Source organism: Carya illinoinensis, chromosome 11 (genome assembly GCF_018687715.1).
Source record: "Carya illinoinensis cultivar Pawnee chromosome 11, C.illinoinensisPawnee_v1, whole genome shotgun sequence".
Classification (NCBI taxonomy): domain Eukaryota; kingdom Viridiplantae; phylum Streptophyta; class Magnoliopsida; order Fagales; family Juglandaceae; genus Carya; species Carya illinoinensis.
The window spans coordinates 36,788,032-36,812,534 of record NC_056762.1 but is presented as its reverse complement, the minus strand read 5'-3'; the positions used below and the strand labels follow the sequence as shown (position 1 = coordinate 36,812,534).

General features: G+C 35.3%; 3 protein-coding genes and 1 non-coding gene across 7 annotated transcripts; 1 reads left to right on the top strand and 3 right to left on the bottom strand.

Moving 5' to 3' along the window:
* Positions 1 to 820: 820 nt before the first annotated feature.
* Positions 821 to 5,179, top strand: LOC122280979. 4 transcript variants are annotated; one of them, XM_043092139.1, is made up of 4 exons: positions 821 to 1,007; positions 1,266 to 1,350; positions 2,068 to 3,955; positions 4,422 to 5,179. In XM_043092139.1, the coding sequence occupies exons 3-4, from the start codon at positions 2,084 to 2,086 to the stop codon at positions 4,749 to 4,751; spliced, it is 2,202 nt and encodes a 733-aa protein (XP_042948073.1). In that variant the 5' UTR covers positions 821 to 1,007; positions 1,266 to 1,350; positions 2,068 to 2,083; the 3' UTR covers positions 4,752 to 5,179. The 4 variants fall into 4 exon arrangements, with proteins under 4 accessions (XP_042948073.1, XP_042948072.1, XP_042948071.1 ...); XM_043092138.1 differs by lacking the exon at positions 1,266 to 1,350; XM_043092137.1 differs by lacking the exon at positions 821 to 1,007 and having other exon boundaries at positions 1,029 to 1,350.
* A 196-nt stretch (positions 5,180 to 5,375) lies between these two features.
* Positions 5,376 to 5,447, bottom strand: TRNAD-GUC. The gene has a single exon. It is a non-coding gene; the product is annotated as a tRNA-Asp (tRNA).
* A 466-nt stretch (positions 5,448 to 5,913) lies between these two features.
* LOC122282576 lies at positions 5,914 to 12,453 on the bottom strand. The gene is made up of 10 exons (XM_043094515.1): positions 12,183 to 12,453; positions 11,507 to 11,615; positions 8,859 to 10,170; positions 8,621 to 8,739; positions 8,287 to 8,411; positions 7,855 to 7,954; positions 7,524 to 7,601; positions 7,264 to 7,347; positions 6,742 to 6,827; positions 5,914 to 6,537 (listed from the first exon to the last, which is right to left on the bottom strand). Exons 3-10 carry the CDS (start codon positions 10,102 to 10,104, stop codon positions 6,303 to 6,305), a joined length of 2,073 nt encoding a protein of 690 aa, XP_042950449.1. The 5' UTR covers positions 10,105 to 10,170; positions 11,507 to 11,615; positions 12,183 to 12,453; the 3' UTR covers positions 5,914 to 6,302.
* Positions 12,454 to 17,209: 4,756 nt separating this feature from the next.
* Positions 17,210 to 19,239, bottom strand: LOC122282584 (B3 domain-containing protein At2g33720-like). The gene has a single exon (XM_043094520.1). It carries the CDS (start codon positions 18,570 to 18,572, stop codon positions 17,316 to 17,318), a length of 1,257 nt encoding a protein of 418 aa, XP_042950454.1. The 5' UTR covers positions 18,573 to 19,239; the 3' UTR covers positions 17,210 to 17,315.
* Between the last annotated feature and the right edge of the window lie 5,264 nt (positions 19,240 to 24,503).

The following is a 24,503-nucleotide window of genomic DNA, read 5'->3' as shown; positions in this document are numbered from 1 at the left end:
CAATCACATGCATGCATATTTACGTTACTCTCCTTGACTACCAAACGCCATGCAATTTCTTTTACCAGTGATTTTACATTTTTACCCTTATACTTTTGAGAGAAGTCAGAAACTGTTTCAAACCATATTCAACATGAGCTTTTCTTTTCTCTCTCTCTGTAACAGAACAAAAATGAAAACCACACAAATAAACAGATTGAAACAAACATTTTCTTTTCTAATTAGATATAATACCTTAAAACTTTGAAAGAATTAATGGGATTTTCAACCTTGAGTTTGGGATCAACAAAAATCTGTCTCTAGCCCTCTTCATCTACATAGAAAAAATGACTTTAGGACCACCAACAAATTGATGGTTGCACAATGAGTTGGTCACTTTGTACTCCTTTATTTTTTTTTTTTTGGTGAGTTGCTTTTTTGCTAGTTCCGTTCAGCATGATGTTTATGAGGGGCATTGCTGTCAACAACGAGATCCATATTAAGGATAAGGACCCTAAAGTAATTTTGAGTTAGGGAGTGGGATCTGCAATTTTACAACGTTAATATCGATAATTAATTATTGGGAAACAGTCAAATTAAATGTAGGATTCCGGGCTTGATATGATATATATAAATCTGCACTTCCCGAAATCTTAAGATAATGATTCATTGATTTCTGTCAGTTATTTGTACACCGACCTTTTTAACGTTCAGTGCACTTCACTTCTTGCTTAATGACCATATAATCTCAAAATTACCTGCTAAACTACAGCCAGAGGACCAGAGCTGCTTTACGTCGAGGTTTTCATTGTCTTTTTAATATGGGTGCTCTCTTCAAGGCTGTCTTAAAAAAAGTCTTGGAAGAAAGAACAAAAAAAAGCACACGCTTAAAGCTCTGCATATGATGTGGCTTTGAAGGAGTTGCTTTTTTAGACATACAACTGTTGCTCAGCGGCTCACTGTCTTTCTTTGCAAACCTTCCTCGTGTGTGAGAGAGAGGTTTCACTCTTAAGATTCACTCATAACAGGCATGCTTTCTCTCTCTAACGTTGTCTTATCCTCAACTTCTAACCCTCTCTCTGTCTCTGGTCTGGAACTTGCTTTTTGTGTTTTTATTATGCATCTTGCTTTACTGCTCTTGGCATGGTTCTGTCTGTCTTTTCTTTTTCCCTGCACTTTTGTTGATTACTGGGGAAGCCTTTGTAGTCCTCTATGGGTCACACCGTCCTGTTTATTAAATTGGGCTGTTGGGTTTTGGTCTTATATAGATTTATCGTGATTTTCAGCTGAAGAGATTGAAGGACATGATTGCATCTGTGCTAGTCGTATGTGGGGTTTTTCTTTCAGTTCACTTCTCTGAGATCTAGTGGGGTATGGAATTTTTTTTTTTTTTTTTACGAGCATTTCTTTGGAATGCAGGGGAAAAGTAAAGTTGTTGTTTTTAATAACTATAATGTAGCTTTTTTATTTGCTACTTTACTTGTTTTTCGGTAGTCTGTATAGACCATAAGATTCCTCGGTGTTATAGGGGTTGCAGTTTTTCAGGATCAAGATTGATTTTTTGAGGTTTTTGTGATCGTAAAGTTTGGATCACTTATGGCTTGTGTGCCTTTCCAAACGATGGTGATTTCCGGGGTTAAGATCATTAAGTACTACTGCTTCTAGGATTCCACATTGTTTGATTTTGAATTGTCTTATCTAATATGCTGATTTGTATTCATACTTTCATGAATTATAACTACGGATTTAGTTCTGCAAATTGAACCGACTGGGTTGAGTATATCTTTATAGGCAATTGTTCTTCATGATCTTGTTCTGTGCTTCCTTCATATGTGATTTTCATGCATTATTACGAAACTCAATGGCGGATCCGCATATATTTTCTATAGCTGATGTACGAATAACAGCATAAATTACGCTTTATTTTCATAGAGAAGGCGATTGCGTTTGTTATGCTTTGTGTCTAGAGAGGTAATTCCAATAATTTGCACATCTCACAGCAAGGAAAGCTTTTATACCAGCGTGCCATTACTAACCTACCAACATTATTGATTATGGATATTGACTCAAATTCTTTGTGTGATTCAGAACTGGGGAGCTAACAATGGGACTAGAGATGGAGTTGGACTTTCATAAAAGTTGCAAAGTTGGTCTGAGTCCGAACACTGTTCTTCCATCTCATCAAGATTGCTCAAATGTTGAAAAGAGAAATTTGAAAGGGAAATCCACTTGTAAAGATGAATCATTGAGCCTAAAGAAGGACTTCATAGAGATTAACCTTTCTCGCTTTTGCAGTTCTTCCTGTAAAAGCATACAAAATAGACCTGTTGGACTGGAAGGTAACATTGAACTCGAGCGAGGGTCCATGTATCAAAGTTCCAGAGAGGTAAGGAAAATGAAGAAAAGCACAGTTGGAGGAGGGAGAAATATTGAAATTTGTCGTAGTAGTGACACCTCCCTCTCTTTTAGAATTGTTGACTCATTGTGTGGTTTCGATGAAGAAGGAAGATCTCCCGTGGTAGCTTTGGATTCAAACTTTAGTCCAACATCTGTTTGCAGGCCTTATGCAGAACCGTGCTCGTCAGATAGCTTTCATGAAATTTGTCTCAATTTGAATAGCAGGGATAACCCTGCTGATACCTTAGGGAAAGATTCAGTATATCAAAATTTTAGAAGTGATGAAGCAGTTGGTCCTTTAATGGATAGTAATGAGCTTCTTGAAAGAGAGAGAGTTCACTCATTGCACAAGTCACTTTCTGCTAAGGTTGAAATGCCCCATTCTCATTCACCATCACACAGTGATTGCTCCTCCAGAGTCAGCTCCAATACCAGATTCAGCCCTATCAGAAATCTGTTTGATCCATTCAAGAAGTCCAAATCCTTGCGAAGTCCTTTGGGTTACATAGTAGAACCTGGTGGGCTCAAAGCATCCGGGACAACAAACATGAGGAGTAAAACATGCAGGAAATCTTTGCTGCATGATTTCTCAAATGCAGCGAAGGTATCACGAGTTGATCCTCAGTTTGTTGGAAGAGAGAACCACCACTCAGTAGTTGCCTGTTCACCTGTTCACCTACATGGCTATCTCAAGTTAAAATACAAACATGGAGTGCCATTATTCGAGTTCTCTTTGAAGTCCCCAGAAGATGTTTTTGTTGCCAAGGTGTGGAAGACAGATAATGCTTTCCAGTGGGTATATACTTTTCACTCCCTTAACAGCAGAAAGAAGAGCAATGCCAGTGGACGGGGATGGAATGGTGGCGACAGAGATTCCTCCATGGTGGGCCAGATGCAAGTTGCCTGTTATTTATGTTCAGAACTAAAAGATAGTGGAGTTTTTGTCAATTCTGTGGTGACAGAGTTTGTATTGTACGATATTGTGCATGCAAGACAAAATGTTGCAGCCCAAGAAAATGGTACCCCTGATGCTGTTAAATTTCCCAAAGGTTCTAATCCAGGCTTGGCAAAGGAAACATTTGAGAATGATAAGTCTCACTCAATGAAGGTGAAACTAAAACAGCGGCAGACCTCTGAGAAAGGTGATTTTAATTCTTCAAATTCTTACCCTTGGGCATCAGCAGAATTGCATCCAAATCTTGAAATTGCAGCCATTGTTATGCAAGTACCATTTGAGAAGAGAGAGAGCTTGAGATACAAGAGAGATGATAAAATTAGTGATGAGCTGATCCCAAGCCTACATAATCATTCTATGATTGAGCAGACAAAAGAGGACCTCCATTATAGCAGAAGTCCCGAAAAATTAAAGGTGTTAATCCCAAATGGAAACCATGGTTTTCCAAGTGCTGAAAGTCGAGGCCCTTCATCATTATTAGATCGCTGGAGATTAGGTGGAGGCTGTGACTGTGGTGGCTGGGACATGGGCTGTCCCCTCACTGTTTTAGGCAATCCTTGTATTCAATGCGCTGAAGATCAACCACTCGACAAGAATCAGCAGCCTTTGGAGCTGTTTGTTCAGGTAGGCATCTTGTTTGATATTGGTTATTTCTAGTTGCAGCATATATACAAAGGTGTCTAAAAATGGGGCAATTTATTTTTATAGCTGCTTGCTATCTAATAATTGAACCTAGTTCTGCTATTTTCAGTGCATGTATTAACGTCTTAAGGTGGGGAAAAAGACTCCTCGAAGTAGAGCAAGAATATCTTGCACTTATCTCCTTTTGCAGCTCTTGAAACTTGAAACTTGAAACTATAGTTGGTGTTTGAACTAAAATTCTTTTCACCTTGCAAGAAAGACTAACAGTTTCAAGGTGGATACTGAATCTTCATTGCTGGAATTGTGCATAAAGTTAATACACATATCACTTGCACCCACTAAAAAGCATTATCGCTCGAGTTCCTTCGTTATTATTCATTCCTAATGCACTGATGTTATGGTTATAATTAGCATCTAACAACCCGTTCGTTTTTATTTGCACATATAGGGAGCAAAAGAGAGTACACCATCGCTGACCATGACAGTTGTTGAAGAGGGAGAGTATGCAGTTGATTTCCATGCACAGTTATCCACGTTACAAGCATTCTCCGTTTGTGTTGCCATTTTGCATGGCACGGAAGCTTCAATCGATGCCAGGAAGGACAGAAACAAACAGTTATCACAAAACAATTCGCTGAAAGTGCTTATTGATGAAGAAGTGAAATTTCTAATCGAAGCAGTCACAACAGGGGAGAAGACAAAGGTCACTAAGATGGTAAAAGAAATCCCACCATCTTATGTGATCAATCCTCCTTTTTCTCCCATTGCTCGAGTTTAGAATCTATACTCAATCAACTTGCTTAGTACAGCTATAATGGATTCTTGGAGACTCTCCCAGATGTGTTTAGAGATGGTCTCAACCTCAGAAGACATAGAGGAAAGCATTACTCTTAGATGATTTCAGTGCGTGCGGGTTATTTCCAGCTGAGGTGTCAAAATCCTTATGTTATTCAATTCATTCTTCAACTCCTATAGAGTTAGAATCTAAATAGAACACAGCATTGTCCATATTGTAGCTTGATAAAGAGGGAATAGAAGCAATCATTAGGTTGCCTAGAGTGAGTAATCCTTTCTCTTTTGCCTTGTGTGTATCATGAAGGATATGGTGCCAAGGAAACTAGATAAATACTTTGTTCTCAAGAAGTTTTGTATCCCCGAAATAATGAATAGTTGTACTTATCAGAAAAGAAACTACGAATATCCTCATGCTTTTTCTTCAGTTTAAAGTTATTTCAGAAAGACTTGGTAATACGAACCAGTATGGATCATAACTTTCCAGCCTTTGAAACCATGATGAAATTCTTGGTAATGGCTTCGAAATGAATCCACAATTTAAGATCTCGTGTCGGTGTCACAATGCGTCAGGTATCTGGGGCTGTGAGAGGATGAACAAAAACAAATTCGCCGTTGCCGGGGATCGAACCCGGGTCACCCGCGTGACAGGCGGGAATACTTACCACTATACTACAACGACATTGTTGATAGTGAGCCGTTTGAAATCATAATTAATGTGTAAACCACAGGCCTAGATTCCATAATGTACCATCCGGGCCTTGTAATTTATTTACTGATACAATTAAGAGCACGGCCCAGGAAAAAACGACAAAACAGATTGGGTGAGCCGGAAGATTGTTCTGAGTTAGACATGGTCCCAATGATTTACAGGTTTGAGCCAAATCTTACCTGTTCTAATGCGAATTTTGAGTTATCCTTTTAATTAGCTGCAAGTGAAGTGGCATTACTCTAATAATAAAGAGTAGCATTACTTTATTCATCATCCCTTGATTTGGTCATTATGAACTACTGGGTTTGCTTTTGTATTCTATTATAGTCAGAAGCACCAGTTGCAACTTACAAAGCAAGCCTGCATTTGGAGGGAGGAAGGAAACTATGATGGAAAATTGGGCGTTGACAATGATAACTCCAGCAACTTCGGCATCTGCACTACAAAACCATGCTACTTTATTGACAATATCTTCTACAATGTTCTGATGTACAGAAAGTGGACTCACATCTGCTATATCACATTTCCAAGAATGATACACTACTTATACCAAACAATAAGGAACTCTGCGAGACAGACAACCCATTTCCTCTTTTATTACAAAGTTAAACAACCAATGACAAAATCAGATTTCTGCATCCTACTCCCTGGTTAAATTTTTCAATAGAAAAAGAAAAACAATTTCCGACCAATGCTTCCAGAAATTTTCTCAAATAAGATGTAGATCAGGATTTCCTTTATTGCGTTTACACCTATAATTAAGAACAAAATTTTGTGGATGTTGTCTCCATAAAGAAAACCTCTATTGCACAGGCTCTTGAATCATCATGAATGAAGACCCTGTAGTCTTGATGGTGATGAGGATGTTGATGGTGCGGATGATGATGGCAATAGGATTGGTAATTGCGACGATGCACCGTCTTCTGTGCTTTGTTTGTATTTGATTCTTTGAGCATTACGTTGTGGCACCTCTAAACAAAATAATCTCTTGAAGAATTCGTACGACCCAAAGAAGATTGCTCCTTGAGACATATACATGACCAATCTTGGAGTCAATCCCCTGATTAGGAAGATAAGAACAAGAATACGCAGGTCATGGACACAGATACCAAAGCATATTAAGGTAATAACTATGACAAGGAGATCAGTTCAAGAGATAAGCAGCAGAATAAATCAAATAAGCTCGTGGATATGTCATCCTAATATATTAAATGACAATTATCTCTCAAAAAAATGATAACAGGGAGAACAAGGGCAACGATACCTGTAGAGGCCTCGCAAACCTTCATTCTTGCCTATTTCTCGGAGGGTGTGAAACACACTGTCATATTGGTTCATAGATCCTGGAATCTGCATAACATCCACCAAGAAGCAGAAACAGTCATGTGTGATGATAAGCCCCAGAAGATATAGAACATGCAAATATAAACATAGTTGTATAGGTTTGACACATTTTATAGGATCAATCTGTAATGTCACCTAAACCCACCTTGTTGGCCACACAGGTCTATTTCTGAACTCACTCATATAGGCATAAAAGAAGAGTTAGGCATTGGGATATGACATTAACAGAAAACATCCAATCTGTGGAAAGTCTTACAGGGAGAAAAAAAAACTCTTTCTAATCTAGCCAAAGAATAAATTAATCTAACTTCATACTCATCTCACAAAACTAGTCCAGAAAGATAGCATAGATAATGCTCGTGTATATTTTACTGATTGGTGTGCTAATTGCAACAAAAACTAGCATGAAAGAGCTCCATGAAATTTCTACAATCAAACAGACCTGTGTCTGTAATCTCGTCTTCACCACATCAAAAGGAGTTGTAAACAAAGCGGCAGTAGATCCAGCTAGTCCTCCACAAACTAACTGAGAGGATGGAAAAAAACATCTTAAGATATCTTGAGTAATATTTGATATGGACAAAAAGGAAAAGCTTTGCTAGAATCAAGTCAGTTAGTAGCCAGATTATCAGAAAAAAATAATATTATATTATGTAGGGAAAATTAACTCATATTTGGGGCATGTAGAAGGGACAAACAGACCGTCTGCAATGTGCTGACTGGAGCAGTAGATTGTATTGACGACAACATCACTTGCTTCAAGCTTTCATATGTGTAGAACTGCACATATTGGTATAGATAGCCTCAAAAATCACATGCAGAAGTAAAAAAGAATGGTTAACAAAAAAACCGTTACATGATATAGCCATCTCTGATCTCTCTCTCTCACCCCCCTCCCTCTCTGTTCTTTTTTACATTAACTCATTATTACATGCATACAATAGAGCCAAATATGTGTCTGCACACAGTTATTTTTGCAAAGATGGCCCCTGTATTTAGGCAAGAACCCATCCAGTAAGTTGGAGAACCTGACCTTGATTATTGAGTGAGGAACATTCCGGCAGAGTACTGCTCCCCACCCAGCATACAATGAACGTAAACCACCCTTTCCAATAATTCCAAGCAATGCATTCCTGCCAGAACAATGAGTAACATAGAAATAACAAACTAACAAAGCCAAGTCTCTCTCTCTCCTCCTTTTTTTTTTTTTTTTTTTTTGTGGAGGGGAGAGAGAAGAAAGAAATGTGGCAGAACCAAAGCATCATATAAAACAAAACATATTGGATTTCAATCTGACAATCTGAATAAATAAATAGCAAAATCCAGAAATATGCAATATTTTAGCAATGGTTGAAACAAACCAATCCCTCGGTTGAATGAATTACAGATTAAAGACAACATCAAAATCAATGCATGGTAAGCATAAAAGGATGTAATATTAATAAAGATAATACCAGAGTTATACCAGCAGTTCTGATAGTGTGAACCAACTTGCATCTGCTGTTTTATACGCTCGCTAGGAGTAAAAATGAATGAAGTAGCAATGCTTGCACAACCACCAGCCATACAATGGGCAATAGAGTAATACTCCTGCAGGAAAGAAATGGGTGAGACTCAAAAGCCAATTAGCATTACACTTACAATCAAAACCAACAGCCAACACAAAATAATTGAAGACTTTTCACAGGCTTCTAAATGTGTTCAACTCAGCTTTCTCTCCAACCCTATCCCATATAACTTAAAAAAAACAACACTAAATGAGGGGATAGGAAAGGCATACATATGCAAGACAAAACTACCTTTGGAAAAAGAGGAAGCAAAGCTCCTTTAACTGATTCATATGTGTAAGTGTAAACTGCAGAAATCGGAGCTGAAGAAGCAATATTGGTAGCAATTCCACGATAAAGTCCAGTCAAACCTGAAACCAACCTCTATCAATCGTCAAAATGGCATTTGGGCACGTTTACAAATTGAGAAAGAAAGTCTTTTGGGTCTCTAAAACTTTTGGAAGGCACTTCACCTTCTAAAGCAACTTACCTCTATCAGAAACAATCGACTTTCCAATGTAACAGATAGACTTCTGCTCTGCACGGCATGACTGAACAACTGTCTTAACTGTGTCAACAGGATGTAAACAAAGGCTTACAAATATACCAGCCAATGCCCCTGCAAAGGCATGCTCTTGCTTAGCACGGGCATAATGATGTTTTTCTGGTGCTGAAGATTGAACTTCCATTTTGAATTCATCCTCAGTAACAGACTTTTGGGGTTGTTTTGTGTTGTTCTCAGGCAGTCCATTCTCATCAGTCTGACGTTGGAATTCTCTAAATGCACTATTACACAAAGCTAGAGAGGTAGTTTTTATCTCAGAAACACCAATATCTGACATATGATAGTCTGTATATATACTAGAACCCGAGCTCCGTGAAACACAATTAGCTGCCCGGCTATCTGGGATTGACTGAAGGAAATAATCTTCATACAGAGTGGACATTTCTGCGGCATTTACTGCCAAATCTACAGTATTAGGTGATGATGAATCATTACATTTGGTTAAGTCAGAATCACAGTTGGCCAAGTTTGCAGGACAACCCATATCTCTTGAAATGCAGCTCCCACCAGGTTTCTCGTTCTCAGTTTCAGTGGGTTTTATGCGATACTTTAGCCCAACAGGAATGGTTTCACTCATCCATCCATATATATTTGCCAACTCATATGAGATCTTTACACTTGAAAGCCCCTTTTCCTTCCAAAATTCATTAGACATGTTGTTATGACCTCGTAGTAAACTCCGGCATAATGACTGAGTGTAATTTTCGCTACAACTTTCGAATGCTGACATCTTCTGAGTTGCTTTAAAACAGTCTAGGTTTGGCTGTACCAAAGGTAAGATATTGGCAGCAGTTGTTATTTCAACACAAAAACAATCACTCTCAGCTGAAGTTCGTACCTTTCCATTTCCTTCCACACCCTGATGACCCAATATTTTCTCTCGCTCAAAGTTTTTGTCATTGTAATTAAAATTTTTCTTAGCTTGAAGAACATCAAGAGGACGACTTGCGCAGTCCCATAACTGACCAACTGCTGAGATGAGCTGAGTTGTAGTTACCACAGACTTGGGTTCAGATGCTTGACTGTCCAGATTATTTTTCTTATCAGAGGGGGCAGGGGCAAATCCTTCATGAACAAAATCAGGAAGCTCATAGGACGGCCCCTCAACTGGGAGAGACCTGTATTTGATTGAAGGTTGATCACTTCTAGGTGGTTTATTACATCCAACCATTTTCTCAAATCTTATAAGAATTTCCTTTGACTAGTAGACACTAAAATAATACCTTGAAAGAAGTAACTGCAACACGAAATTAATAAATTGCATCATTGTGTGCAAGTTGATGATATATTCTTAATAGACTTTTTTTTCAATCAATCTATTCATCTCATCATGTAAACCAAACTGTGGGTATTTAGACTAAAGACATTAACCAAACTTTAAATAAACTTAACTTACTGCTTGTATCGGCTACATAACAAGACATATAGCAAATGATTGACAACGGAAAAACAGGTGTGCAATACAAAACAGAGAATGAAAACTACCGGATATGTAGATATCATATGCAGAAGAGTAAACCACCGTACAATTGAGTCTCAGGAAAAATTCCATATGCAGACATGGAATCTTATGTAAATAACTAAAACTTCAAAAGAAAAATGTCTACCAAAATTACAAACCAACTAAAAAGAAGCAAAAATTGGAGTCTTTTAGCAGCTATACTTAAACACCATAAATTAAATCAAGTGCATCAAACCAAGAAAGAAAATGACATCAGTATGATGTTAAGAAAATAATTAGCAATTTTTTTAGCTTGTCCTACTTGACTTTATAAGTCCAATGACTGCGAATCACCTCATACTGAAAATTGCACAGATTGGAGTAGATTATTATTATTATTATTATTATTATTATTATTATTATTATTATTATTATTATTATTTTTAAATTATGACAATGGTAGCATTACAAGAAAAAAAATCTTTTGAAACCACTTCGCTCTTAAAAAGTTCGTGAGATAATGGAAAAGGATGCCAATGCTGAATAATAGAATTTTCTTTTTCAATCAAAACACAACATAATATTCGACATCCAACAACATCTCATCTACTCATAAACGGTCTTCAAATCAGCACTATCAATCACAAAACGGGATATAAAAATAAACACATTAAAGAAATTGTAAAAAAATATTGAACCATTGATCAATCAAACTAAAGCATTTAACCCCCATCATTACCAATTCAATCACAATTTTGTTGTGATTGAAAAGGCTTATTAAACAAATGATAATCAAATTGTTTTTTCTTTTCACTGTCAGATTGAAACTCTGAAAATTTTGGTCTTGGTTGCATGCTCTAGTCAACCATTGGAAATGCCAAAGCACTTTCTTGTATTTTCCATTCTTCTTCCTTCCAAAGGTTTATTTAAGTGTCTCCTATGCACATCCAGATTTAGACAGGAAGCCATTTTGAAAGCTCTCTTTTGAAGTAGACAAAATACCATCTGCCTTTATCTAGACATAAGGTTGATGGCTTGAAAATACAGAACCCACACGTCATAGGCAAGATTTCACACTTCACTAAGCAAACCAGACAGAACAGTAGTGAAAAAGCATGTCCAAATAATTTACCAGTCAAGTCCTTCCCATTTTCACTCAATGAAGATTGAGTCAAAATTGCGGATTCCCAGCTTCTCGGATCCACAAGAAATACAATGAACAGGTTGACAATGAACGAACCCTGAAACAAAAAATCAAGTTATACAGTAACCAACACTAACCGAGACCTTCAAACAACATTTGAAAAAAGAAACTTGATCTTTACACCCTAAATATACCCGAATAATACAGATTAGTAGACAGTGGTTTCATTAAATAAGTATATCTAGATTTGATAACGGTAATAGCAGTGCGGAAAATTAAATGGTGGCATCTAACTTATCAAAAAATGGTAGCATCTAATAATTGTTTTGGATTTGAAAATTTCAACATAATCAATTGGCAAACCCAAATCGAGTATAAATCCAGTGAATATAGAAATTGAAACACGTGCTTACCAAAGTCATTATATTGTAAAATGAACATGTTACAGTGATAAAACTAAATATTTCTTACAAACCTTCAAACTTTACATATTTCATACTCGAACAAAATAAATAGTAGAACCCAAAACAGACTAACAAAGCAACTATCGCAACTAATGCTTTCTTCAAATTCCCTGAGTTTTATCACCAGCCAAACCGAAAAATAAATCCCAAAAACGAAAAAGAAAGTTCAATGTAGATGTTGAGTATTTGAGAAGTGGAACCTCAAAAAAGGCGATGGTTCGCGAGACAGAAACAGAGACGCAGTTGGCCTGCAATTCATTTTCTCAAGAAAATAATCCGTAGAGAAAGGTAGGGTTTAAGGAGGGGGGATGGGTTTATATGGGATTTGGACAGAACAGAAGAAATTCAAATTATGCTCTCTCACCCTTTGTCCAACCCCATCAAAAATTCTAAATTCCAATAGTCGGAAAGCCCTCCGTGCTGATGTGTCGTGGGATAGGCTGGAAATTGCGGGGAAGATTCCGATGCTACGGGCTGCACCGTATGGCTTTTACCTCGTCTCCGAATATTTTATCATCCTTTTATTTCCAATTTTCAGAAAATATAATATTTAATGCTACCTATAATGGGAAAATGCGTAAATACAGTATAGTTATTTTTAAAAAAAATATAAAATTTATTATTACAAAATTAATTTTTTATTAATCTAGTATTTATTTATTTTTATTAAAATAATTTTACAGTACTGTTTATACACTCAATTATAAATGTGTTTTATTATTCTCAATCACGTGTTTTATTGAAGTTGTTGTCCAATTAAATTATTTTAAATTTACTATATTAATCAGTATAACTAAAGATGATAAAATTAAAAATAAAGATTACTATTCCTTTACGAACGCAAGCATCAAACAAAGTACTCTAAAAAAATCGTTTATTAAAAATGAATAAATATGGATCCAACAAGCACTATATATGATCATGTCACACGAGCTTTATAACTTCGATAGCACTGAGAGTTTTCCAATTTTAGATGTATTGATGTTGATAATTAGCAATGGTGCATGAATAAATAATCCACAATATTGTCAAGATCATGATGACAACACTGATAATCTAAGGGACAATGATAGGTAATCTAATCATGAATGATCATCAGTTTCCCATCTCCATCGTTATATGCATGATTTCCATGGCCCAGCTTTTCATCCCACATGCATCGCGCGCGCCCAAAGATAGTACTGAAAAGGCCACATGTTTCTTGTCTCCGCTCTAATGCATGCAGTACTATATTATATATTTATCATCATCATGTGCTCAGAACAGAAGGAAAACAAGAAACATATAGAAAAGAGTGAAATAATACTTCAATTAATGCATGCATGCAGCTTTTCTTCTCATCCCTACCTACGTACAAAACAGGTTTGTTTTGGACTTGATCCTTGTTCAGAATAGAATCATGGTGGTGACTGGTGGAATGGTTCAAGGTGAATCGGAAGAAAAGAATCAGCTTGTACGTATTTTGTTGGAGTTTTCATTGGTTCATGGGTTGCGTGCAGGCTGTGATCAACTTAAGAGATTTTTGGACCTTTATCGGAGCAGCTTCCTTCAATTGCTTGAAAGGAAAGGACATTTTTGGCTCAAGGCTCAAGCTAAGGGAGACAATATTTAATTAACCCAAACATATATTGACAGATTATACGTACAATATGATGGTTTCTGGCCATGGCCACTTCGAATTAGATGTTGATAGAAAAATCATCATAGGAAATTTTCAAAACACACATTTGTTTGATATCAAATTTTTGTTGTTTATAAGTCGATCAGTACGTAAAAACGTTATTTATTGTAAGAAGATCCTTTACGATTTTTCATTTTAAAAACACCGATATATTTTTATACTAATTGACGTGGAAAACTTCCATATCAATGATGATCTGTTCCATATCTATAGATAAACCGATGGCTTATCTATATAAGATACAAGCAAGAAACTTATATCAAAACATGACATCATATCCTTATATAGTCAAGAGTTCTAGAACAGCATAGCTATAAATTAAATTAAATTATTTAAAAAAAAAAAACATGAAAAGATGCTTCTATCATAGTCACCAATCATAGCACAGATATTCTGGATGCTCTATCTCAATTTTAAGTTATACTCAGATGGAGTCGTCTCCATCGTTATATATATTCTAATTCCCCATAGCTCAGTCTCTCATCATCCCAACACAAAGTTAAAAAGGATTTTCATATCTCCCTTCGTAGGGTATCTATCATAATCATCTGGTCAAAAATAAAAGGAAAAACCTATATTTTCTCCACACTAAATTAGGTACTTGAAGGAAATTTCTTCGACTTCTTATAAATGCTGATCATTTTATGCTTAAACATGTGTGGAGAAATGATAAGTGGAGTCCTAAAGTCTCATGCAATCTCTCTTTTTTTTTCTTTTTTTTTGTAAAAAGTGAATAATTTAGTTAGGACCCACATGAAAAAAATTATTTTTTAATAATAAATTCCACTCTTTTTGTACATGATTTGCACATTGTGTCTAGCATTACTACTCAATGTGTGTGATATGTACATTTTTTTTTTAATATAATCAATTGTAATCCATGTGCTCTTTGAATACGTACGTGAGATGCACATATTTTTTAATAAGATTAAGGGCATGTTTGGGTAATGATCAAACGAGATGATGATTTTGTGAATAGTATTGAAACGATTTAAGTTAAGATGTTTCATTGGTTTTTGGAAAATGAAAGAGAAAAAATTGAATAAAAATATTATAAAATTAAAAAATTATTTGAATATAATTTTTTAATATTATTTTTACTTTAAAATTTGAAAATTTGTATTTTTTTTGTCTTTAATTAGAAATTTGTTAAAATCGTAATGAATATGTAATAATTAGATAAAAAAATTAAAAATTAAAAATTATTAAAAAATATTTTATATTTAAGTGATATTTGAGAATAAAATTAATAATGCATATGCCTACCTTTGAACATGTACTAGTGTAGTACAGTGGTGCTTTTCCAGAAAAATTTATGCTTTTTTATATTTTACGATTCATGTAGAATATATTACGTTTAAAAAAAGAGGGGGCGCCATACAGCGGCTCCTCCATGTTGGGACTAGCGGGCGGGCGGGCGGGCGGGCGGGGGGGGGGGGGGGGAGGGCCATGGCCCCTACAAATTTTGAAAAAAAAAATATGTGTTAATTTTTTTGATTTAATAAAATAATATTAATTTATCATGTGTTGGCCCCTCCATAAAATTTAATCTGATATAAAAATGAAATAAATAAAACACATCTCATATAAAATACAATACATGATTTTTATTATAAATAAAAATTTTTTTAACTATAACTAGTAGTATTTTTAACCTTTTTCCATTGTCTATTAGGCCTGTGCAGAAAAGGGCTTGGCCTGTTTAATCCGACAGATCCGATATGGCCCAAACTGACTAAAGTCGAGTTCAACGGCGTCAAACCCTTTACGGGTTAATACACATCGAAACCGACCAACTCTTCGAAACCGTCCCCATTTCTCCCTCATCCTCAAACCCTAGCATCTCTAGAAATCAGCCCTGATTCTCCTATTCCGGCCACACCCCTGGACATCAAGAGCTAATGTTGGAGCATTTGGATGATTTCAACCTCTCTCTCTCTCCATAAACGCAATATCTCATCGCCTCACCCATGGTCCCATACTCCCCTCTTGATTTTCTTTGGATTAAAAAACATCTACTCAATTTGACTTTCAAGAGCGTGCTAAAATGGTGCTGGTGGGTCTTGTAATCTCGCGGTGGCATGAAGTTGAAGAAATGCAATCTCAACATCATTTTTAATGGCTTCTATGGTGTCGTACCTTCTCAATTCGAAAGTTTTCATAAGTTCTCAAGATTACAAACCAAACCTCCCAATTGCTTTCATCTTGAAATGGCTTTAATGTGCACGATCTGTAATGGCTTTCATCCCGAAATGGCTTTCATTGTTTTCTCTCAAAGGACGCCAAGGAGACGGTGCAAGAGTGTGTTTGGTTGGTTGATGGAATCGGAGTGGTTGTGAGAAATGGAATCAAAGAGAAATCTGGGTGTGTTTGGTTGGTTGATGGAATCGGAGTGGTAGTGAGACATGGAATCAGAGAGAAATCTGGTGGAAACCCTTGGGTCTACAAATGAAGTTGAAGGATCCAAACTAAGAGAAGAGCAACGGGTTCTACTCGACCCGAAAATCTACGGGTCAGATTGGATCGGATTGGAGTGTCATTTCCTATGGGTCGGGTCGGGCCGGGCCCAAATATGATTTGGTTGGATCGGTGTGCAGGCCTATTGTCTATATTGAAAGAGAAATAGTTAAGAATTTTGATTTAGATTCAATACTTGATGATTTTGTTTGTTTAAAAGAATGCAAGTTATAATTTTAGACATTCTTTATTTTTTTGTTTAATATATTTGTATGAATATCTTTATATTATTTCAATAATATATTGTTATTGACATATTAAATATTTTTTTAATATATAAGTTGTATTAAACGTATTTTTTTATTATAAATATTTATATCAGATTATTATATATCGTAAAAAAATTATTTAAAAATAAAATAAAAAATATTTTATATATATTATATTAATTTTATTAGGCCCGGCCTAGAATAAATTTCTGAATCTGCCACTAGCGCCGTACATTGTGAATATTTTATTACACAGTTATACTCTAGTTCAAACTTCAAAAGCCTATGGTCGGTCCCATGCCAAAGCCCAAGTTTTTTACGTTAACAGTTGAAGAACACGTGAATGCATGCATGAGACTCATGCGAGTGAAGTTTTTATTATTCTTCTTAACTGGGCCATCCCAAACAAGTTAAATGATAAATCTTCGTATTGAGGAGTTGAATTGAATTGTATTGTAAAATTAATATTTTTTGGAGTTTTAATAAAAAAATATTAATAATAATATTGACTTTTATTATTATTATTATTATTAACCACGTAGGAAAAGGAAAAATCTGTGCATAATTAATATTAATCATTCGATCGGCTAACACAACGATTGAATACTTTAAAATTATTTTAATAGGTAATTTTGATTATTAATATTCTAAATATCAAAAGCACATAATTTTTAAAATTATTAAATGCCATAGTGGTTCTGTTAGCAAAATATTAGAAACACCAGTACATAATTAACACTGATGATAAGAAAAAAGAAAGAACATGATAACATATAATATTCTGCGATTTCATTAAAATAAACGAAAAAAATATACATGATGAGCAGCAAATTAAGAGAAAACATAGAAGCTGGCTGGCTGACAACATATGATAATCCACATATATCCACCTAGTACATTAACATCAATAGATCAGTACGCATGATCTATATTTTATCCAACAAACATCCAGTTAAAAGATTAGGCTGATGATGATGATCAGCAACCAGATCAGCCCTTTTTAGAACACTAAAATGGAATATCGAATTAAAGGGATCCCAGTAAAGGCCAATGACATCCCCTTTCTTCAACTTCCTCCTATTCACAAAATCTTTGTGCCACTTGTTGATCAAAACATAACTCTTACAGGTTTTCCACTTTTTGAGAACCAACTCATGTGCTGACTGAGAATCTTGATCCCAAACGTTAACGCGCTTGCCCTGATCACTTTCAACTTCTCTAATGATATCAGTATCCAAGAATGGCAAAACATGATGCCTTACCCAAGTTGTTTTCAGCAAGAGCCGGCTCAAATTACCAAGATCACTCTCTGTCAGTGCCTTTTTTATTTTCCAAGGATCCTCCATGGCAGTTGGCGTCGTCTCTGCGTGTAGATCTTTGTCGAGGCGTACTGATCTCGACCTCGCAGTTACGGCATTAATGGAATTGGAGGCCGTACTCACTGTAGCCCCGGAATTGTCAGAGACTGGGCCATCTTCCTTTGGATTAATAAAAGTGTTTTTCAGTACGGTTTCGCTCTTCTTGGGATCAGTATAATTCCATGTTTCATCAAACAGCTTCAGCGTCGTTGAAACTCCTCCTACATGCTTGTTTTCCACGGTTTCGGAGTTCTTGGAATCAATCAGTGCTGATTCATTGAACAGCTTCAATCTTCTTGAGATTCCTTGATCTTCACGTGTGTTTTCCAGGGTTTCGGTCTTCTCGGGATCAATCCATGATTCCTTGAACAGCTTCATCTCTGTCGAAACTCCTTCGTGATCAGGGTCCTCAGTAAATAGTAGCTCGTGGATCCTGGCAAAGGTGACACGATGAAGAGAGTTTCTAGCTTCGAGTGCTTTGCGTTTCTTGGCCTCGATCTGAACCGGGCCACAAGAGAGCGTTAACTCTGTTAAAACGGCCTTCGGGTCAATCCCGTAAGAGAGCTTTGATTCCATTGAAGCCGCTTTGCTTTGAAACCCACAAGAAACTGTCGATTCCGTGCAAACTGCATCCTTCATATGATCAAGAACGTGTTCCGAGTTGTGGTGAGAATCCTGATCATGTGGCTTCACAGCCATTGTGGCGCTTAGGGTTTTGAGTTTGCAGCATAAACCCAAACGATCATCTCCACGGAGTAATCGAGAAGAAAGTAATCCAATGTTGGAACAAGATCTGCAGGAAAACTTAGGACTCGATCTCTCCATCACGTTGAGAAAGAAACAACCGAGAAAAATTAAAACAGTTCGTTTGAGGGGAGCGGGACTTATATAGGCATGCAGGCCGGGGAAGATCTCCTAAAGCTACTAGGACAAGAATAATCCGAACGTTAGAAGGATTCATGCAATTCAAATTTCCCGCCATATTTGAGCTGGAATATGCTGCATGCATGCATATTAATTTTAACGTAGTCCCTTGGAGGTCGGTGGGTGGAAATTGTCCTGTCTTTTTGAAATTATAAAGCCTCAAGACTATTGAACAGGGATTCTATAAAATTTGTAGCTCTAGTTTTCGTATTGATATATATTCAGAGTATTGCTTTAGAAAAAAATAAATAATAAATTAATAATAATAATAAAACATAATCAGTAAATGTTTATTATATAAATTTTTATTATTAATTAACTACATATATAGTTTGGAAAAGTAGCTGATAAATAAAACCATTTTATCAAAACTACAAGAAGTATGGCTAGTTCAACGAATTACAAATATCACAAGCTTATTCAAAAAAAAAAAAAAAGAATTACAAATATATATCACAAACAAAAACTCTATTCATAAGTCAGTATAGATCATCAATACACACCTTGCATACGGCTGATGTGACATTATTTAATTTATAAAAAAAAAATCACATATTTGAATTTTGTAAATGCAAAATGAAAATACAAAATACTCTTCAATTTTAAATCAATTTTTTCATCTAATTATTACCTAAATTATTATAACTTTTCCAAACTCCCAAACAAAATATAAAAAAGCAATACAAACTTTTTAAATTTCAAAACTTATTTTTCTTTAACTTTTTCTTTCTCATTTTTCAAAACTTAATAAAATATTTTAATTCAAACTATTTACTACTATTCATAAATATTTTAAAATATTCATGTCCAAACAAACCCTAAATATTAATTATATATTTTTTAGATATGTCATCATGACTAAGGGTGGGCAGCGGGGCCCCGCACCCCGTTGCACCTTCCTGTTCGCCACTGCCCTCGCCCATGCGGAACTGGAGTTTCGTACCGCTTGTGGGGCAGGGGGCCCCGCCCACACAAGAGGTCTCCAGCAGAGGTGGGGGACGGAGGGTATTCCCCCCGCCTCACTTCGCATATCATATATATATATATATATCCCTTCATAAATGAAACGGTGTCATTTTATCCATGACAAAACAATACCGTTTCATGAAGCTTCTTAAGTTCCCCCCCCCCCCCCCCCGGCTTCTCGAACTCTCTCTAATTTAGGTCAAAACCCTAAACTAATTTAGGATTCTAAATCTAAAACCCTAAAACCCCTAATTTAGGGTTTCAATTGAAACCTTTTTTTATTTTTATTTCCTTTTAGAAAAGAAGGAGCTTGAGGTTACTTGGATTCAATCCAAGATAATCACATTGAAACTTGAAAGAGGGGGGAATTAAATGTCATCATTGCTCCGGCATATAGTGTTCAAGGTGTTTTTATGTATTCTTTTGTTTCAAGAACATGCATGCATAACAAATTTTGAAATAAAAGTATATAATCAATATAAACTATTTAGAAAAATTAATTCTTTAAGCTCTTTTGAAGATTTTATTCATTCATCTTTGAAAGAAGGATTTAGGGTTTTCAATCATCTAAATTAGCCAATAGGGGTTTCAATTGAAATCTTAATTTGTGAGTTTCAATTAAAATCCTAAATTATTGAAACCCTTAATTTAGGATTTTAATGGAAACCCTAAAATTTAGGGTTCCAAATCCAAAACCCTAAAACCCCTAAACCCCTAAATTAGTTTAGAGTTCCAATCTGAAATCCTAAATTAGCCAATTAGGGGTTTCAATTGAAAGTTGAAATCTCAAATCAATTGAATTTTGTAATAATTAACTAGACAATATTTAACTAATTAACTAAGCAACATTGAACTAATTAAATTTTCAAATCATATATGGAGCTTTAGGGTTTCAAATCTGAAATCCTAAATTGATTTAAGGGTTTCAATTTCGGATTTGAAACCCTAAAATTTAGGATTCCAAATCCAAAACCCTAAACTAAGAGTTTCAATTAGGGTTTTAGGGGTTTTAGGGTTTTGGATTAGGAACCCTAAATTTGATGAAGGATTTAAGGTTTTCAATCATCTAAATTAGCCAATAGGGGTTTCAATTGAAATCTTAATTTGTGAGTTTCAATTAAAATCCTAAATTATTGAAACCCTTAATTTAGGATTTCAATGGAAACCCTAAAATTTAGGGTTCCAAATCCAAAACCCTAAAACCCCTAAACCCCTAAATTAGCTTAGAGTTCTAATCCGAAACCCTAAATTAGCCAATTAGGGGTTTCAATTGAAAGTTGAAATCCTAAATCAATTGAATTTTGTAATAATTAACTAGACAACATTTAACTAATTAACTAAGCAACATTGAACTAATTAAATTTTCAAATCATATATGGAGCTTTAGGGTTTCAGTAAATTGATTTAAGGGTTTCAATTTCGGATTTGAAACCCTAAAATTTAGGATTCCAAATCCAAAACCCTAAACTAAGAGTTTCAATTAGGGGTTTAGGGGTTTTAGGGTTTTGGATTTGGAACCCTAAATTAGCCAATTAGGGGTTTCAATTGAAAGTTGAAATCCTAAATCAATTGAATTTTGTAATAATTAACTAGACAACATTTGACTAATTAACTAGGCAACATTGAACTAATTAAATTTTCAAATCATATATGATGCTTAAATTTTCAAAGCATATATGCAACTTACCTCAATTTTCTTCCTATCCACACCTTGACTGTTTCATGAAACTTGTTAAGAAAAAGCCAACTTGATTTAGGGGTTTGAATTGAAACCCCTAAATCAATTTAGGGGTTCAATCCGAAACCCCTAGATGGATTGAACCCCTAAATTGATTTAAGGGTTCAATTTGAAACTCCAAAATATATTTAGGGGTTTGAAACTTTTAGAACTAGAAAGCAAATTTTTTTTTTTTATTGTTTGGTGTATTATAACGTTTTTTTTTTTTTTTTTATGTCTTATGTTTGCTTTGCACTTTGCCTTATTTTTTCATGTTTGGTGTATTATATTATTATTATGGTTTTTTTTTTTTTATGTCTTGTGTTGCTTGATTTAAAAAATCTTTATTGTGTTAAGGAATCATGAATGTCTTCTCAAAAGGATCCAGATTTTAGTGATAGTTCTCCTGCTCCAGCTAATACCCCTGCCCTAAAACCTAACCTTACTCCAACCCCTACGGGGAGTACACCTTGCCCTGTCCCCAAGCCCACACAGGGCAATAAACATGTTTCGATTGTTCAGTCTCACTTTACCAAACTAAAGGTTAGTGACCCCAATAATCCCCAAACTAAATGTAATCACTGTGAAAAAGTGCATGGATGTCACTATAGAAAACATGATACATACCAGATGAAGATCCATTTAGAAGAATAATGTAAGAAGAGTCCAATATTAAGATCATTATCAGAGAAGAGTCAATTTAAACTAGATATCAGACTAAAAAAAATGGCGGATAAGATAGTGGGGGCCCAACGTTGAAAGGATATACGAAGTATAATAGTAATGAGTGTAGAAGGAAGGTAGCTCGTATGGTTATCATAGACGAGCTAACTTTTTGGTTTGTGGATAGGAGAGGGTTCCAAGAACTTGTCCAAGAATTGAAACTGAGATTTACGCTTCCTCCTCATCACACTGTGGCAAAGGATATTAAAAAAATGTACAAAAAAGATAAAGATGTTTTGAGTGGCCAATTGGCAGGTTTGGTAGTTTGCCTCACTACCGATACTTGAACTTATATCCAAAATATGAATAATATGTCTTTGACTGTTCATTTTGTTGATTCTGATTAGATTCTTCACAACAAGATTATTAAATTTTGTCAAATAACTAATCACAAAGGTGAGACGATTGGGAAGGCTTTGGAGGCCGCAATAAAGGAGTGGAGGTTAGCATAGGTTTTGACAGTTTCAGTTGATAATGTCTCGTCTAATGATGTCATCGTGAGATATTTGAAAACTTATCTTAGAGAGGCAAATAAGATATTCTTGGGTGGTGAATATTTGCATTTAAATGTGCTACACATATCTTGAATATAATTGTGACTAAGGGGTTGAAAGATGTTAATGACTCGGTTGCATGAGTTAGAATGACTGTGAAATTTGTGAGGTCTTCTCTTTCTAGATTGGAGAAATTCAAGATTGCTGTGGAGACTGCGGGCATAACATTGAAGAATGGTCGTTGTACTAATGTTCCTACCAGATGGAATTCAACCTTCTTGATATTGGAAGCAGCCCAAGAATATAAGATAACCTTTCAATTATTGGGTGATGAAGATATCCAATATGTCAAATATTTTAATGAGTACGGAGAATTAAGAAAGCTTAATGATGATGATTGGGAGGTAGTTTCTATTTTTGTTGATTTTCTCAGGCTTTTTTATGATGTCATATCGAAGTTATTTAATTCTTTGTACCCTACATCCTATGAGTTTTGTCAACAAATATGTAAGGTGAAAGAAGAATTAGAAAACATGCATAGGGATTCCAATCAAAAGATGAAGGGGATGACATTGACCATGAGGGTCAAATATGACAAGTATTAGAGAGATTTTAGTAGACTAAATATTTTGTTATATGTGGTTGTTATTCTTGATCCTCGTCTGAAACTTTCTGGCATGTTATATGGAATAGCCCTAGATATATTGGCTAAATTATATGATAAGTTTAATGTGATTAAGGGTGATACTACATCTACTACACCTACACCTACCCTAACACCTCCTCTAGACACCGGGCCAACAAAGAAGTGTAGATTGGCGTGGACTAAAACTCTCATACAGAATCTCACACTAATCCATCAATCTATAGAGGTGGTTTTGGAGTTAGACAACTATTTGTCAGGGGATCTTATTCAAGATGATGATGATTTCGATATATTAGAATGGTGGAATGTGACAATAAAGAAATATCTCATCCTTTCTGAGATTGCATTCTGTATTTTGATCATTCCTATTAGCACCATCACCTCAGAGTCAGCTTTTAGTATCGGAGGGCGTATGTTGCATCATTTCCATAATTCATTGTCTCCTTCAACTGTGGAGGCATTTATATTCACACAGAGTTGGACGATGGGAAAAGATATTCATATTCTGGATATTTTAGATTTTAAGGAGACCGATAAGGAGGAGAGTGGTGATCAGTTTGGATCTGAATCACCTGGTAATTATTGTTTTTATTTTATTATTTTGATTTATTTATATTCATTTTGATTTTATTGGTATTAATTGTTATAACAACACATGAGACAACGTCTACCTCTGCTGCAATATGACTACCTACCCAAGTCGCCCCAAACGTCACAATCAAAGACTCAAACAACTCTACTTTTAGAATATTCAAATTTAAATCATCCGTTCGTATTATGTATTCAAAAATTTGTAATATTGATACAATATCATTTGGACACTTTTATGTTTATAATTGTTTAGCCTTTCAATTTTGTAATAACTTAATTATTATTATTATTAGTTTATTAGATATTATACTAGTAGTCTGTAGTAGTATTTCATTTGCTCTAAATTATATAATTTGTATGATGTATATATTATTTAATTTATTTTTATTCGTTTAACTTTTTTTTTTATCTAGTTTTTAAAGTATTTTTTTTTTAACTTATTATTTGATGGGCCCAAAATGGCCTAGAAGCTATTTCTAGGACTAAGAGAAAAGCTTCTAGGCCATTTTAGGCCTATTTCAACTGTTTAAACTGCTTACAGGATGGCAGACAGATTGCCCCCACCCACACCCCATTATCCGAGATGGGGAAAAATTTCCCTCCTCCACTCATGTGGGGGCGAGTAGAACCTCTAATCATGACATGACATGAAAAATATGTTTGAAGTCATTATATTTTTAATGGACATGAGGATA

Bases quoted from the DNA above. Each gene is read 5' to 3' on its own strand.
- LOC122282576 (XM_043094515.1), bottom strand. From the start codon at position 10,104: ATGGTTGGATGTAATAAACCACCTAGAAGTGATCAACCTTCAATCAAA. The intron at 8,412-8,620 runs GTAGTTTTGTCT...TCTTTCCTGCAG, and splicing joins TGCTTCCTCTTTTTCCAAAG to GAGTATTACTCTATTGCCCA. The intron at 7,602-7,854 runs GTCAGGTTCTCC...CAATATGTGCAG, and splicing joins TTCCTCACTCAATAATCAAG to TTCTACACATATGAAAGCTT.
- LOC122280979 (XM_043092138.1), top strand. From the start codon at position 2,084: ATGGGACTAGAGATGGAGTTGGACTTTCATAAAAGTTGCAAAGTTGGT. The intron at 3,956-4,421 runs GTAGGCATCTTG...TTGCACATATAG, and splicing joins CTTTGGAGCTGTTTGTTCAG to GGAGCAAAAGAGAGTACACC.
- LOC122282584 (XM_043094520.1), bottom strand. From the start codon at position 18,572: ATGGAGAGATCGAGTCCTAAGTTTTCCTGCAGATCTTGTTCCAACATT.